This window comes from Lactuca serriola, chromosome 3 (genome assembly GCF_051521515.1).
Source record: "Lactuca serriola cultivar US96UC23 chromosome 3, Lser_US96UC23_V15, whole genome shotgun sequence".
NCBI lineage: Eukaryota > Viridiplantae > Streptophyta > Magnoliopsida > Asterales > Asteraceae > Lactuca > Lactuca serriola.
The window spans coordinates 34,990,207-35,007,574 of NC_136410.1; the positions used below are offsets into that span (position 1 = coordinate 34,990,207).

Below are 17,368 nucleotides of genomic sequence, written 5' to 3' on the forward strand. Positions count from 1 at the left end.
TATATTTAAATTTATTCATGAGTAACTCGCTGATATTATGGCGTAACTTTTTCAATTATATTTATGTTGGTTGTTTTTACTTTGAGCACTATTATACTCGTTGTTGTGATACTATACATGAAGTCCTCCACCCTCAGACTTTTCTGTCATCCTTGGTTTGGGGGTGTGACAATATACATCTATTATAACTTCATAATGTCAATCGTTTGAATAAATTCTACCAACGAGTTTCACATGAATAAAATTAAATATAATATATGGTTTAATGTTATTTATAATTATTGTTATTGTTAATTAATTTTTAAAAAATTATTTGCTTAATGTTTTAATTTCTATCATAATAATTATTTAAGACATCAAACATTGTTTTTTGTTTTTAAAAGTAACAATATAATCATTTATATAAAATTATTTTTAAGTATTGTTATTGTAAGTTATTTTAAGCTACTTATTTGAAAACTCGTAATTGTTATAAAAATATCTTTAGGAAATATTTTTGTTATATTTATATTACAATTTAGTTTCTGCATTTATCACTACAATTTATCACTTTTAACTATTTACAAAATATTCTTTAGTTTTTTAAGTGGAACTGAAATTATATTTAAGTTGACAATGTAATGTTATTTTTAAATTAACAATTTAAGTATTTTGTTCAAACTGTTCAAAAGTTGTAGCTTTAAACTGATAATGGTTTACCTATAACAACATTTTAAATATATTAAATTAAGTATAATATGTTAAAACTTAAAGACATAAGTTTATAAGTATAAGTAAAGATATTATTTTAAAATTAAAATTTAGTTTATTTATGATTACACTTTAGGTTTGATATTTATTTCACCTTAATAACCAACTTATAATCATTATTAAAAAGACACTACAATTTATCATTTTTGACTATTTACAAAATATATTTTTTTGGTTGTTTAAGTTAAACTAAAATTTATATTTAAGTTGACCCTATAATATTATATTTAAATTAATAATGTAAGTATATTATACAAATTGTTCCAAAATTGTATCTTTAAAATGATAATGGTTTACATCTAACAATATATTAAAACTAATAAATTAACTATAATATGTTAAAAGTTAAAAAAAAATAACTTTATAAGTAGAAGTAAATATATTATTTTAATATTGAAATTTAATTTATATATGATTACACTTTACGTTTGATATTTATTTAACCTTATTAACCAACTTATATTTATTATTAGAAAAAAAATTGAAAAGTCAAGGAAGTTTCAAATGAATGTGGGGAAAGGAAAAATGCATGTGAGTTTCAAATGAATGTGGTGAAAGGAAAAATGCATTATTTATAAGTAGAAGTAAATATATTATTTTAATAAAAAAACATAATTTTATAAGTAGAAGTAAAGATATTATTTTAATATTGAAATTTAGTTTATATGTGATTACACTTTAGGTTTGATATTTATTTAACCTAATTACCAAATTATAATAATTATTATTATTATAAAGAAATTGAAAAGTTATGGGAGTTTCAAATGAATGTGGTGAAATGAAAAAACAATGGAGGTTTCAAATGCATGAGATTCAAGAAAAAATGCTAGCTTTATAAGTATGTATGATATATATATATATATATATATATATATATATATATATATATATATATATAATTTTCCGATAGTTAGTGAACATCAAGACTGAAAAAAGATTTTTGCATTCTTATTTAGTTTTATGAAACAAACAAAATATCAAAAAAATTAAAAATACTCTTAAGTCTGTAAAAAATAAAGTGAACAAGAAATATTTTTTGCATTATTTTTTTACGAAACGAACAAAACGTCAAAAAGTTAAAAATATTCCATAGGCGCAAAAAAATAAAACCAACAAAACATATTTTGTTGCATTATTTTTTTAGGATACGAACAAATCATCAAAAAGTTAAAAATACTCTTAAGTCGTAAAAAAATTACAAAAAATAAACATAATAAAAAATAATTATGTATTCAGATGATCCGTTTTTTTGTAAAAAATAGTCGCTACGGTTGGTAGGCTATTTGATTTTGGTTAAATAAGAACCGGTTTTTATTGGATTTTTGCGTGAGATATGAATTTATAGTATAATCATGTATAATTTTCGATAATCCGTGTTTTTAAAAATTTAATTTCGAATTAGCGTATATAAAATCTAAAACATAATATAGAAAATAAAAATAAAAAAACAATCCAAAAAAAAAACTAATTGTAAAAAATCTTTTTTGCTCATGGAGCTATATTTTTTATTAGGGATTACAATCCGGAACAGAATGTGAATAAAATTTAAATGAAAGAGAAAAAAATTAGAAAAACAAATAAATTAATCAGAAAAATAATTTAAATAAAAAATTAATAATAAAATATATTAAAATAAAAATGACCTAATTATTTAATTTAATAAAAATAAAAGAAAAATAATAGTTATAAACAAGTTCATAAAAGAAGCTAAAACAAAAAAGAAATATAATAATTAAAAAATAATTAAAGATGTGATGTGAGTGATTTGATTATAGGTTTTTTTTAAGAAATTTGGAGGTTTTTTCTAAGAAACTAAAATATTCATTATAAAACTATTAGGTGTGGGCAATATGTTATTATGTTCAAAATGTGTCACTTCATCATTCTACTTAGACATTGGTGTTATAACACCAAATATGAAAATTGACAACACCAAATAACATGTGATAACACCCATTATTTGTTTTTTAACTTCTATTTTTCCAATATGTTATTTTTTTGTTTTTTATTTATGTCATAATATTTAAAAACATATATTAATAACACATGTAATTTAATTAAATCATAAATTAAAAATAACATTTAAAAAACTAAAAATAAAATTTTAATAAATCTTAAATTACATTTTTTTCCTAAATTATTCATCTTCGTTACCATCGTATATATGATCTGCCAAGTCTTTTCGAAGTTGTCTGTGTTTTCGTTAGTCTTGAATATCAACGACTTTGTAAGTATTTCGTTGTCTCTAGTTGAAATTGCATGTGTCTAGGTTCCGTAGTCAAATACTCCGTAATATTTCGTCATTTATTTTCAATCACCGTGTTATGCATTATGATACATGCATAAATAATATCCCGTAGAGTGTCCAAATGATATGGTCGTGTCACATGTTAACTATGTGCCATTTTGATTTTAGTGTAGGTTATTATACAAATAATTTAGGTTATTATTGTTTTCGTTTCAAAGCCAAACAAAATCATTTCTTAATAGGATATCGCTTTTATAAGATAAACAAGTAATTTAGTTGTCATTCAAAGACAAACAAAATAATTTCTGAATACGATGTTGCTTTTATAACATATATAAATAATTCAGTTGTCATTATATTCCAATTACTTGTATTGTTAAAACTTAAATCTCTAGAACATTTTGCTATTATATATTGCCTAATTAAATAAATATCTTTTACGCTTTCTTGGATTTTGTCTATATATTATTTTGCTATTTTTATTGTTTTACGTGAAAGAAACAGATATCGGTTTAACCTATAAAGTGAATAAGTTAAAAACAATTTTTTGGAGGGGAAAAAGAAAAAAAAAATCAACCAAATCAAGTCGATTCATGTTAACCCCTCCATATTCTATAGAAAAAAAGGACCAAATCAAGTAAGATGAAATCTTTGTTACATCTATTATAACTTATAGCAATTCATTGGACAATAATCAATAGATGAGATGAAATTAAATATTAATTACAGAAAAGGGCAGGCCATATCTTCTCTTAAGTCCAAGTTGCAAGAGAAGCCATTAATCCAGCCCCAAGAAAAAGCGCAATAAAAGACACCATTTGATCCCCTAATTTGCTTCCCATCCTCTTGCTCAAAAACTCAGCAGCAATCAAATCCACTAAAGCCATATAAACTAAAATCCCAGCAGAAATAGAGTCCAAAATACCTTCAATAACCAGAGCTTTAGGGCTATTAGGATTATAAAATGAAGAGATCCCTATCCCTATCCCGACACTTAAAGGTGTCGTTATCGCAAAAAAAAACGCCATCACTGTGGATCGAAGCATCCCGAATCTTGCCTCTGAGATGCAACCAGACAATGCAAACCCTTCAAAAAACTGATGAAAAGATAGTGCCCCGAGCAATGGTCTAATCGTACATGGACTTTGTGAAACTCCTAGCGATAGACCAATGATGATCGAATGTGACACTATTCCAAGTTCCAGTACCTGTGTAAAAGTTAAGTTATTAACAGGTACAGGTACACTGATACTGATACTGATACCGATACCGATACCGATATTGGTACAAGTATTACCTGAGAAACGACAACATGTCTTGCAACGCTGTCGGTATCATCACCAAAACCATGAGAGTGTGAGTGGCTCTCCGAGTGGTCGTGCATTTGACCATATTGACCATCCACACTCGCGATTTGAATCCCACCCCCATCCTCGTCAGCACCGTCATCTTTCACCACCAACGGAACCACCACGGATGCAAAAGCCAAGTCATCAGGCTCAATTTTACTAGTTTTAATCTGCTTATTCTTGTGTTTGCTCTCATAATATTGAGTGGTTATGAAGTCAGCAAGCAGTGTGGTCAAAGCAGCCATCATTGCAATGAAACCAGCAAAAGGGAAAGTTGACCAAGGGATTTCAGGGAGACAAGGGTTAGATAATGCTGACATGGCATCTGGTAGCATGTGGACGAATCCTGTAGCAAGGATGACACCAGCTGCAAAGGCTTTAATGGCAAAGAAGAAACTGGAGTCCGTTTTGAGAAGTCGCCAGTTCTTGCCAACTAGTGGAACGGCGGACCCTAGGGTTCCGGCGAGAAAGATGGAAGCAATGGCCACGATTTTGAGAATCAGAGCAGTTTTCTCATCCCGGCATGCTTCTAATTCCGGCGACCCACTGCAACTACTGGTTGACATTGATATTGAAAGATTGCTTGAAAGGAATCCCTTTTTTGATCCAAAAGGAAGAAAGTATCAATTTTGGTACTTGGAACAGGAAGCTATCATGAAGTAGTTGCTGACTGACAGAATTGAAGAATTCCCTCAAACTGTTCAAAATAAATTCATTTTCATTGAAAACTAATTGTCGTTATTACAATAATAACGCCAAAAAAATCTCATTGACAAAATCGTAATATCTTTGTCAAATTCTGGAAATGTAATTGCTCATTTTCACCAATAAACAAAAGATGTTCAGATAAATATGTAAAAGATGTTCAGATAAATAACTTCTCGATCATGAGGTGGTTTATTAAGCCACAGATAAACATGTCTAATAATATCGAAACAAAACTGAAATTTAAAGCAATCAACAAAAGATGGACAAGCTATGATCATCGATCAAATGGAACTAAGCAGATATGCTATTGAACGGATAAATGGATTGTCGAAATCACCTGGTGAAAAGGGAACGTTTTCTTTGATTATGTGTAGAAAAAGCAAAGGGAAGAAATCCTGAGAGAAGAAAGAAAAACAGTGAGGAGTTACAGATTTGAAGAAACAACTGGAATTAAATGAAAGAAAGTAGAAAGGGAAGAATTGCCTGAAGCGGCGACATGGAAGTATTCTATGAATGATAAATTTGGGGAAATAAGATAGCGTCTGGTGTGAGAATTGAATAATATTAATGGAGTTTGAGGAAGATCATGGACGCACGCTTTCTTTGTTGTCTCTCTCCTTCTCTTGCAGTTGACAATTGGGAAGAAAGTGAATATAAATGCCTTTTCGAAACTTTTTTTTATTTTGAAAATACTATGAAAAAATTCTCTCTACATGAGAGCTTTTTTATTCAAAAATTGTTTTAAAGAAATTTGTAGATATACATACAAGTTATTGCATTGGCCTTTTCTATTAAATTTTGTGGTGGGCAATGTATAACTTATATAAAAAATAATAAAATAACATAAATAAATTTGTTTGTGTGGGCCACTGTATTTATATTCAATTAATGGTAAGCACCAAACGTATATAAAAGATAATAAAATAGTATAAATAAATTTGATGAGTCCAATAAATAAGTTAACGAATAAGCTTTTATATTGGAGATTTTTGTTAAGTTTTTTGAGTTAATCAGTTGAGTATGACATGATACAAGAAAGCTTTTATGACTTCAATAAAAAAACTACGAGTTTACGATTATAAAATACATCATCAACCTGAAAAAGAAAAACATATAATATTAACCCAAAAAAGACAAATATATGATATCTACGATTCCAATTACGCAGACGTGGAGCTAGAATTTCAGGATAAGGGGCTTACGTCTTAACAAAATATTAAAATATTTTTTGTTTCTAAATAACATAATCGAGTCTGTAAAATTGATAAAATAGCCGTTTATAAACACCAATTTTCATCGTTATTCTACTAGTATTAAAAAAACTAATTAGAACATACATATATATTGTATTATGATCAATTTTAGAGAAAATAGAACTAAATAAAATTTATAAGATTATAGGTAGTATTTTACTCGTTTTACGTTAAGATCGTCTTTATTTTAAAGAAGAGAAATCATCTATAACTTTATATGTAGATAGTAAAAGCTACAAATTATATACCGGTTAATCGTCAATTAAATAGAAATTTAAGAACAAAATGTACCTATTAATCTACGATTAAAAGAATATTAACATGAATTAAAATAAATGGGTATACAGAATAGGCGATTAAGTTAAATGGATATGGACGGCGTAACATTTTCCAATAAGATTGTGGGTCTCATTTACTTTTAATGATAATTGACAAAGGCTTATTATTTTTTAATATAATAATAGAACTTTAAAAAAATAGAAGGGGCTTAATAATATTGATAGCTGATCTGAGCTTCAAATTATTCATAGATTTATTAACTATATATATTATAACAAAACTTTGAAAGGGATTAAGGGGGGCAAAATATCTCGTAGCCCCTTATTGTCTCTGCCCCTGCAATCATATACACTCAACGACTCCTAAAATCATATACATCAAATCAATAAACCTGGCTAAATGAGTGACATGTGTGTCGAATGGGTAGTTAATATCATAGTAAATTATTTGAACATTTTTATATGTTGTATTGTATCTCAGGGAAATAGTGTATGTATCCCTAACGATTTAACAATTTATATGAGTGGAAAAGATATATATAATAACATCCTAAATTATTTTCAATGTGATTTAAGACCTGTCAAGAAATGCAAGCAATCATCTCATATTTATATTCATGTTCCTTAATTTATATGATTATATTGTCTCTTTCAAAACTTTGTTCTCTACATAACATATTTTTAAAAAGAATAAATAAAATATTTGACAAATTCATCATCAATTGAGTTATTTTTAATGAAAGTCATAGAGTAACATTTTCTTCGTCTTCAAATAAATTACATTTTAGAAAAGTATAAATAAAATATTCGACAAATTCATTACCAGTTGAGTTATTTGTAGTGATATTCATGGAGTAACTCAAATATAAAGCTAATTGTTTGATATATAAGTTAAAAGATGTTTGGATACGTTGCAAACGTTATTATATGGTTTGGTAAAATCATTATAACTTATTTCTTGTTTTGGTTATGAAATTATTAACTCAAATATAAAGCTAATGGTTTGATATATAAGTTAAAAGATGTTTGGATACATTGCAAACGTTATTATATGGTTTGGTAAAATCATTATAACTTATTTCTTGTTTTGGTTATGAAATTATGACTTTTAGATGAGAAACAATTATTGACTTTCTTTTTTAACAATTTTTGGACTTTTAATTTTTCCAAAAAAGTAAAATAAGTCTAATATTTGGCAAAATAGAAAAAGTTCTTTTAAATCAGTGTTTTGTCACGAATAAAAAGTAACTTCTTCAAAAATCATAAAATCCTATTTTTTCCTAACTTTTAGTTTTTAACTCTTAAAAGTCATAAAAGTCAAACCAAACACATTTTAAAGATCTCATTTTATAAAAAAAATCCTTTTTACAAAAGGACTTTTAAGGTGAAAAATAAATCTCAAACACACCCTAAATGGTTGTATTCTTTTTATACAAGAATAAATTCCACCAACTTTACGACACATAAACAAAAAAAAAATTAGTAACCCAAAAATGATGTGTAACAATAAATCATGCTTAATAAAGAATTTATATAAGTGGGTATGTATCACCTCTTTTACAACAAATTTGTGTCATATCATATAGCACATCATCTTCCACACCATCCCGATTTTAGCTAGAAAATGGTCACTATACCACCACATCAATGACGTTATTAAACCTATACCGAACAACCTTATCAAGAAAGATAAATTGTAATGCAAAAAAGATAAGTTTAATGCAAGAATTATTAGAAATGTAAATCCATCAGAAGACTTGTTTGCTAAAATAGCTTAGTTATTAGTTATATTATCTAATTGTTTTAATATCCCGAGATTAAAGATGACAGTTTTGCCGTTTTTCTAAAGTAGTTTAATTATCATATCATATCATACTATATTATAAATGAAATATTTTTTCTTTCACCACATTCATTTGAAACTCCAAACTTTTCATATTTCCATACAATATACTTAATTTATTAACTTACATATGCTTTTAGTTGTAAACATTATCATAAATAGAAGAATTTGTGACTTATCAATATGATATACTTAGGCCCCGTTTGATAGTTGCTGATCGAGAAAGTGCTGACCGAGAAAGGTCTGTCTCAGTAAGAAATTCTAACTGAGTAAGAAATCATGCTGTTTGATTGAAAATCTGACTGAATGTGCTGACTGGTGCAAAATGATCATTTTACCCCGATGTTCTACACGTTTCTATGCAATATGAAGATAACAACAACAACAACAACAACAACAACAACAACAACAACAATAATAATAATAATAATAATAATGTATAAAAAACTTCCAGCATAATAGACATTAAATATATTATTTTAGAAATAAAAAACAAAAGCTCATTCAGCTTGCTGGTAAACACTATCCCTTTTACAAGGGAGACCTAAGTTCTAATCCCGCAACCTTCATTAGCTATGAATTTTTAACCAAGCCAAGGGTACTATTGGAAACCCTCACTTTCTTTCTGGGTCAGCCATCTCCCAACTTCTTTCTCGGTCAGACCTTGCTTTCTGAGTCAGACGTCAAGATTTTGTCTATCAAACACCTTTCGTCTGACCGAGTCAGCCAAAAATGTCTGACCTGACTCGGTCAGATGCATATCAAACAGGGCCTTAGATTGTTAACTTTAATATATAGTTAAATAAATAAGCTACATTAATATATCAAATAAGCTTAAAAATTTAGTGTAAAATTGAAAACCTAAAGTAAAATATCAAATAATGTTTAAAAAAAATTCAATATATATTTTTTAACATAGTTAAAAGGAAAACATTAAATATAACAAATATAAAAGAACCTAAATTGATGAATCAAATTAAATAAAAGATGTCTGAAAACTATATTTTATAATAACTAAAATTCAATTCAGATGTTTTTAAATCAATTTATAATAATAATAAGACAAAATTGCAAAAATGGTCCCTGTGGTATGCATTTTTTTGGGGTTTTAGTCCAAACCTTGACTTTTTTGGATTGGTGGTCCTTTTGAGCTAGTTTCGTTGCGGATTTGGTCCCTCAGTAAACTGAAATGACTGTAATACCCTTGTGGTATTTATTTTTCATTTTTCTTTGATTTTTTTAAATATAATATCTATTTATTTATTTTAATAATTATTTTAATAATAAAAAATGGCCCACTTCTCTCTCTCTCTCTCTCTCTCTCTCTCCAGAAAAAGAAATACACCCAATTCCCATAACCACCGTCTTCTTCCTTCTTTCATCTTCTTCCTTCTTCCCTCTTCCACCTTCGTCCATTTCTATTTTTCTTTTAACATACCTTGTTTCAACAGATTGAGTCTGATACATCGAGCAGTGTAAGTAGGTTATTACAAGGTATTTGATTTGGATGATGAATCAATATCCGGTTTGTAAATCAACAAATGAACGAAACAGGTGTGGTGTGGGGATCTCGGTGAATAGTAGAGAAGAAGATGGTGTCTGTAATGGAGGTGTGGTGTGAACTCGATGGTGATGTAGAGAAGATGGGGCCAGATGCCTCTCTATCAATTTCTAGGTTTTAATTTCTTGGTGTACCTACATCTGTATGTTTTTGTGTATACCTACATCTGTATATTTGGTCTCCGATTTGGCCCTCTCATCCCCGATTTCGTTCCAGGTACATTGGATGGACTTTAATTTGTTGGTTTTTGAAGTTGCTTTTGTATATAATGTTGTTTATTGGAAAATCTTGGTAGTGATTCCAACAAGTGTCAAATGGTGGAGCTTGTGAAAGAACTAAGAACCGACACAAATGAAGGAGGTGGCAGCTACTGTGATTTACCTCGGTGGAAATAAGGAAGGCGGTTGAAACAGTGGGTCACGACAGGGGAGGGCAGAGTGGGCTGAGAACGACGGTGGCAGCCGGTGGTGCTCGCTTTGGCGACTCCCGCTGCTTCTCTTTATTTCTTCTGGCGAGGTCGACTCGTGAGAGACGATGGGAGGAAGGAGTAAGGGTCGGGGATGTTTGGGGCTGCTGTACTCGACAAAATAAACACGGTGGTGGTGGGTTTTTACCATGGCAGCATGGAGTGGCGGAGGGAGCTGCTCCGGTAGCCAGCAACAGTGGTTCTTGGTTGTAAGTGAAGAAGAAGGAAGGGGAAGGTTGGTCCGGTGAGGTATGCACGAGAGAGAGAGAGAGAGAGAGAGAGAGAGAGAGAGAGAAGTGGGCCATTTTTTATTATTAAAATAATTATTAAAATAAATAAATAGATATTATATTTAAAAAATCAAAGAAAAATGAAAAATAAATACCCCAAGGGTATTATAGTCATTTCAGTTTATTGAGGGACCAAATCCGCAATGAAACTAGCTCAAAATGACCACCAATCCAAAAAAGTCGAGGTTTGGACTAAAACCCCAAAAAAATGCATATCACAGGGACCATTTTTGCAATTTTGTCTAATAATAATAGGTAAAAATAATAGAAAAATAAAAATTAAATTATGTTAGATTATAAACAGTTGTTGATAATTTAAATAATCATCATGATGAAATTAAAAACACCGTCAATTTTTTTTAAAAAAAATTAATAAATCATAACATTAGTAAGTTAAAATAGTTGACAAATATAACTTATGTTGTACGTAAAATATAAGTAGAAACCATTAAATGATTAGATTTTAATAAGCGTTGTTTTATCTATTGTTCAAAATAATTATAATTTTATATAAACTAAATGTAATAATTATTATTTTATAGTTAATATAAATGATATAAATATTTTCAATAACATAAGATTATCAAAAGTTTTAATTTTATTCTGTGCAACGCGCGGACATTCGCCTAGTTAATTATATAAGCAAGACCAATAGAAACACCTACACCGCATTCCACTCGGCCATCTAAGCGCCACGTCATTTTCTTTTTACTGCCTAAGTTGTCCACCGCAAGAAGATTCAATGCACGGTATAAACATCAACGGCTTGGCCATAGTGTGGTGGATGTATTCCTTTTGTTTTAAATGAACAAATGAAAGTTATATATGTTTTAAAGAACAAATTAAGTAAATTATCTTATATGTAAGGGATAATGTCATATAAGTCTTAAGTTTGTCAGAAATTTATGTTTTCACCATTTGACGAAATTTTGACTCGTTTATGCAATTATGCCGCAAACTCGCAATTTTTTTCAAGGTTTGCCCTTTTTAAGAGTTAAACCGGTCATCCTAGGCCACATGTGTGTTGACTAGGCGTGATTAGTTAACGTTGATACCCACATGAGCGTCCTCAATTTCAATAAAAAAATTAATAATTTGGGAAGGAAATGGGAAAGCAAGGATTTGTTTATTAGGCAAACTCGCAAGAAAAAATATTTGTTTTTGCCCCTTTTACAGGTTAAACCGGCCACCTTAAGCCACATGTGCACTAACTTGGCGTGATTAGCTAACATTGATGCCCACATCAACATCCTCCTTTTCAGTGAAAAAAATAATCATTTTTGGAAAGGAAATTTGTAACATCCGCAGATTTTGGCTACTCAATTAAGATATAATAAGCGTTAAAAATAATTTTTTTTATAGAAGATTATCTAAGATAAATAATCTTAACCAAAGTAATATTTAAGGTCAACAATTATAACCTATTTGACGCAATAAAGAATAATTATATAAAAATTATGTGTTTCATGATTATTATAATATAATAAAATAGGAAAAACAGCCGAATTGTCCGTAAATCGTAAAAATAAGTGTGCCACACACACACACACACACACACACACATATATATATATATATATATATATATATATATATATATATATATATATATATATATGTACACGTCTTCCCGATCCTGAAAATATAAATTTCGTATAAATCCTACTCCGTATGAATTATATATGATTTTAAAATATAAAAGTCAGTCGTGCACAATAAATGTATGGCGTAAAAACCTACGAAGAGAATGATTGACTTTTACCTAAAGCCACCAAACACAAAATCGTAGTACTCTTTAAAATAAGAATTTTGTGAAAAAGAATGTCAAAAACGGAGTCCGTACGTGAATGTTTTGATTTTAGCAATATCATTTAATTTTATAAAAAATATAAACGAAAAATAAAGTCAAAATTAGCCGACGGAGTCTAAACAAAAGTTGTAGATCTCTACGCGCAGATATAAAAAACGTCAAAAACAGAGTTCATATGAACGAGTTATAATTTATAATAGCATATTTACATATTAAAATAAAGTATAAAATACACACACACACACACACACACATATATATATATATATATATATATATATATATATATATATATATATATATATTGTGACATCCCCATTTTATCGGCCAGAAAAGACCGATTTATTTATGCTTAATTGGAAAATCAAAATATACTTTTGAAGAAATATGTTGCAGAATTTGTTCCCAAAAATATGATAAAGAATTTATCAAAGCATTTCCAAAGAAATATATTTTCATTATATTAAAACATCGGGATGTCATTGTCAATACAGATAAAAAGCATAAAAAGAAACAACATAGGCCTTACAACATCTATTTATTCTAGTGGCCTATAATTCATTGATCTATCATCAGATCATCATTCATGTGCTCTCTTGCCACTACCTATATACAAGAAAATGAGTGGGTCAGGATTGGGATCCTGATGAGCTTATAGGGTTTTCAACCCACAATAATTAAGTTTATTAATTTCTTTAAATCAAACAACCTGATTACCCATTCCCGTTATCCTCACTTTCTGTCCCTAAATCATCTAAAGTAAGAGACCTAGCCTAAGGATTTTCATCAGGATGACAACACTGCTTAGGGGATTCCTCAGCAATGTATGTCAAATAAGGCAACCATGAGGGGGATGTAGTACATCTAGTGAACACTTAGTTCAAAAACACCTACAAGTTGCGAGCCTGCTAGCGTTCCGTTGGATTGTATAGAATAGTCTGTGGTCATCATCTATACTCCGCTAGATGACTGGATCATCTTAAACATCAAGGTCTCTCATCAATTTTATTTCCTCTTTCATCATCTATTTCATCTACACATCTTTACCCATCATAATCATAGGTATAAAATATATATACAGTTTAAATCAAGTAAAACATGTATATTTTGTTCATCCATCGTAAATATCAAGTACACAGATAATATGCACACATAGCATGTAATTTATATTAAATACTTCATATCAATTTGTAAGATGAAAGTAACTATGCACTCAGTTGTTAAAGTGATGATTCCCAACTCGGGCAGCGCTTCACTTCTAATAATTCTATTTTCCTTCGACGAACCTAGTATCATTACCGCTAGATTTTATTATAATATTTATTGTGACTATTTGCGAACGATGTTGTTTTATAAGTGTTAAACAATACTTTTCAACCACTATGTACAGATAGGGGCCAGACATGAAACACCGGAGGGCAGGACCATTTTGGCATTATAGCACTTCTGAAATCCAACAAACCTATGCGGCCCTTCAAACCAGATTCCGTGTGTAACGACGTAAAATTTCAAACAATTTTTCTCATTTTAAAAACACAATATAACTCATTTCATAGTTCTCAAATCACATATGTCTCAAATGTCAACAAATAAAACACAAATCCCATAATCATAAAGACAATCTCTCGCCAGTGTGTACAATCATGCCGGTGCCTTGTCGCGATCCTCGAAACTACCTGAAACACATAACACATAACACGGTAAGCATAAAGCTTAGTCAGTTCCCCAAAATACCACATATCACACATTATCCACTCGAGGTTATAACTTTGTAGGACCTTCCAGTCAATATGTCTCAGTGGGGCCCTCCGGTCCCATAACTCAGGTGGACCCTCTGGTCCCTCAGTTCAGCAACTCAATATAATACACAATAAACATATCACAATACAAATAGCAGGATATCTCAATACTAAACACAAGCACATAAGACCCACTGGTCACACATAAGTTACCACTCAAGGTAAGTATAGTGAGAAGACTCACCTCGTAAGCTAGTGAATGAACATCTCGTACTCGGGATCTCGAACTCTACCCACTGGTCTAGACTCCGCCTAACACATAATAATTATCCCTAATTAATATTGGCCCTCAAGAAGCTATACTAACCCTTCTACAACTCACAAAAAGGTAAAAGACCATTTTACCCCTCCATAGGCTTAATTGTAACGCCCGTAGATCCGGGCTAGTCAATTTAGAGGCAATAAGTGTCAAAAACGACTTTTCGGAAAGAGATTCTTTATAATAAATAGTATTAACCAAGTTGTAGAATATGTCTCAAGGTTTCCGTACATATAAAGAACTCTGAAATCCGAGTTATAACGCAGGAATTATGGTCCGTCGAAGTTTTACGGCAAAACCGACACGGCACCGGGAAGCATAAATAGTGAATTTATGATAGAGCGAGATTTAGCCTTAGTGATCTAAACTAAAGTCATAGAATATGTTAAACCAAGAAAATCCATAAAAAGAACGCCCAAATCTGACTTCGTATGAAGAAGTTATGATTTTTCTAAGATTCGGCTTAGCAGTGCACGACCCGAAACTCGAATTTCAGTTCGAGCAGTTTTTGGCTTACGCGACCTAAATGATAGTTGAAGATCTCATTAGTAGGAACTCAACGGTAAAAATACATACGAAAACGGAGTCCGTATGAAGGAGTTACGAATTCTTCGCGGTCATTTAGCAGTCTAATCTCCTCCTACTGTTAAATTTAATATCGGTCGAGAATTAGCCGACGGAGTCTAAACGAAAGTTGTAGATATTGATTTTACCTACGCGTGGATATAAATAACGTCAAAAACAGAGCTTGTATGCGAAAGTTACGGGGCTTAGAAGTCGGCAGGGTGCTGCTGCAAAAGGGGTGACGTGGTTGAATATGGGCCAAGGCTTTCTCCCCAAGGAAAGCCATCAGATGATGACACGTGGCACCAACTCGGCGAGTAGGTCCTCCTACTCTGCGAGTTCGTCAGGATTTCACCCTATAAATAGAAGTGTTGGGTTTCTCTCATTTCTCACACCTTTCCCCACTTCTTTCTCTCTCTACACTCTCTCTCTAGCTTACCTTAAGCCCCCTAAAGCCTACGTAAACCCCCTAGCACCCGAAGGAAGCCCCGAGGCTCCCGGATTCCCGAGAAAAGAGCCTTTCGGCTCAGAAACGCTGCTCCAGCGAAGCCCGATTTTCGAGAAAACCCGTTGTAAGTGAGCCACGCCTAACCTATCTTTAGTATAGCTTATGTTTTAATATAGTAATGTTAGTAGGACCTTATAATAAGTATTTGGGCTATTATTATGAGTCATATTGAGTGTTATTTAACGCTTATATAATAATAATAATAATAGTTGGACTATTAATTAGTCGCGATTATCGTTAGACTAAACCCTAGTGGTATTGATACTAGGTTTTATCGAAGGAAATCGTTTTGAGAGTATCGAAGCGCTGTTCGAGTGCTGAGTCACCACCTTTCAAGTGAGTGCATGGTCCCTTTCCGCTTACACATAGATATGAAGTATTTTACATAAATTACATGCTATGTGTGCATATTATCTAAATAATTGCTATCTATGCTGGATGAACGTTTTATACATGTTTTCAATGATTTAAACTGTATAAGTATTTTATATCTACAAAATATGTAGGGTAAAAATGGGTAGATGAATGATGAGGAATAAAAGCTGAAATAGAGGAACACTAGTAGTGCAGACCTAGTGCCCTATAGGTATACATTGACAACAGTGGACCTAGTACCCTATAGATGAGCACTGGCAGCTGCGCCACAACCCGTAGATGTTTTAGATATACGTTAAACGTCCTAGCAACTACGCTCTAAGGATAGTATCGGCAGTTGTGCCTAATAGGGAGTCTTATGACCATGACAGTAGCGTTTAAAGGTCAATATTGGCAGAAGTGCCTCATAGAAAATGTCCAAATTCTGGTAGCTGCGCCTAAGTGATAATATTAGCAGCTGCGCTTGACCAATGTGTCATTGACAACAATGGAATTCATGTTGTTTCCTTAGGATGATCCTTAGGAATGAATGAATGAGAAATAACGGATTCTTAGGGTAGATCCTTAAGAATAAGGAAGATAATGGGGATGGGTAATTGGGTTGATTGTTTAATTGTTTAAACATAATAATTATATTATTGTGGGTTGAAAACCCTATGTACTCACCAGGTTTCCCAACCTGACCCATTCAGTTTATTTATGTCACAGGTGTTGTTATGAAGTCACATTACACTGAGCAATTAAAGAGATGTAGATCAATAGTGTAAATAAATGTAAGTTCTGTTTATGCTTATGTTTCTGTATTAACGATGACATCCCAAACGTTTTAAAATGAATAAAATACGTTCCTTCGAAAATGTTTTTTTAATAACGTATTTATCGTGTTTTTTTGGGAACAAATTCTGCAACATTTTTATTAAAAGAAGTACTTTGATTTTTATAAAGCATAAACAAAATCGGTCTTTTCTGGCCGTGAAAATGGGGATGTCACATTAATAGTCCTTAATCTTGACCAAACCCAAAAATTTAACGAAAGCCAACAGTAGGGAGTACGCTGCGCGTACCACCTCCCTATGTTGGGCGTACTCGGCTGACACACTGAATCGGGGGTGCTCGACCAGTACGTTGCGCGTACTTGGGGTTACGCCCAACGTACGCCCCTGTTTCACACTCTTCATGTTTTTGGTCTTAATCAGTTAAGACATGGACTCATATTTTAGATCTGGTCACTCTAATGTCCCTTAATCCATAAATTCAGTGACTTTAAGCCTTTGCATGGATGAAAAGGTCACCAACACTCAAAACAC

The 17,368-nt window shown here is 31.1% G+C and overlaps 1 protein-coding gene across 4 annotated transcripts; it reads right to left on the bottom strand.

The window, feature by feature from the left end:
• Nucleotides 1-3,636: 3,636 nt before the first annotated feature.
• ZIP9 (ZIP metal ion transporter family) lies at nt 3,637-5,756 on the bottom strand. Of its 4 annotated transcripts, none has more exons than XM_079029676.1 (4): nt 5,539-5,756; nt 5,393-5,450; nt 4,296-4,943; nt 3,637-4,206 (listed from the first exon to the last, which is right to left on the bottom strand). In XM_079029676.1, exons 3-4 carry the CDS (start codon nt 4,911-4,913, stop codon nt 3,751-3,753), a joined length of 1,074 nt encoding a protein of 357 aa, XP_078885802.1. In that variant the 5' UTR covers nt 4,914-4,943; nt 5,393-5,450; nt 5,539-5,756; the 3' UTR covers nt 3,637-3,750. The 4 variants fall into 4 exon arrangements, with proteins under 4 accessions (XP_078885802.1, XP_078885800.1, XP_078885803.1 ...); XM_079029674.1 differs by having other exon boundaries at nt 4,296-5,044; XM_079029677.1 differs by lacking the exon at nt 5,539-5,756 and having other exon boundaries at nt 5,393-5,532.
• Nucleotides 5,757-17,368: the final 11,612 nt, after the last annotated feature.

Coding starts and splice junctions, on each gene's coding strand:
- ZIP9 (XM_079029676.1), bottom strand. CDS start 4,913: ATGTCAACCAGTAGTTGCAGTGGGTCGCCGGAATTAGAAGCATGCCGG. Junction 4,207..4,295: donor GACATGTTGTCGTTTCTCAG/GTAATACTTGTA, acceptor ACTTTTACACAG/GTACTGGAACTTGGAATAGT.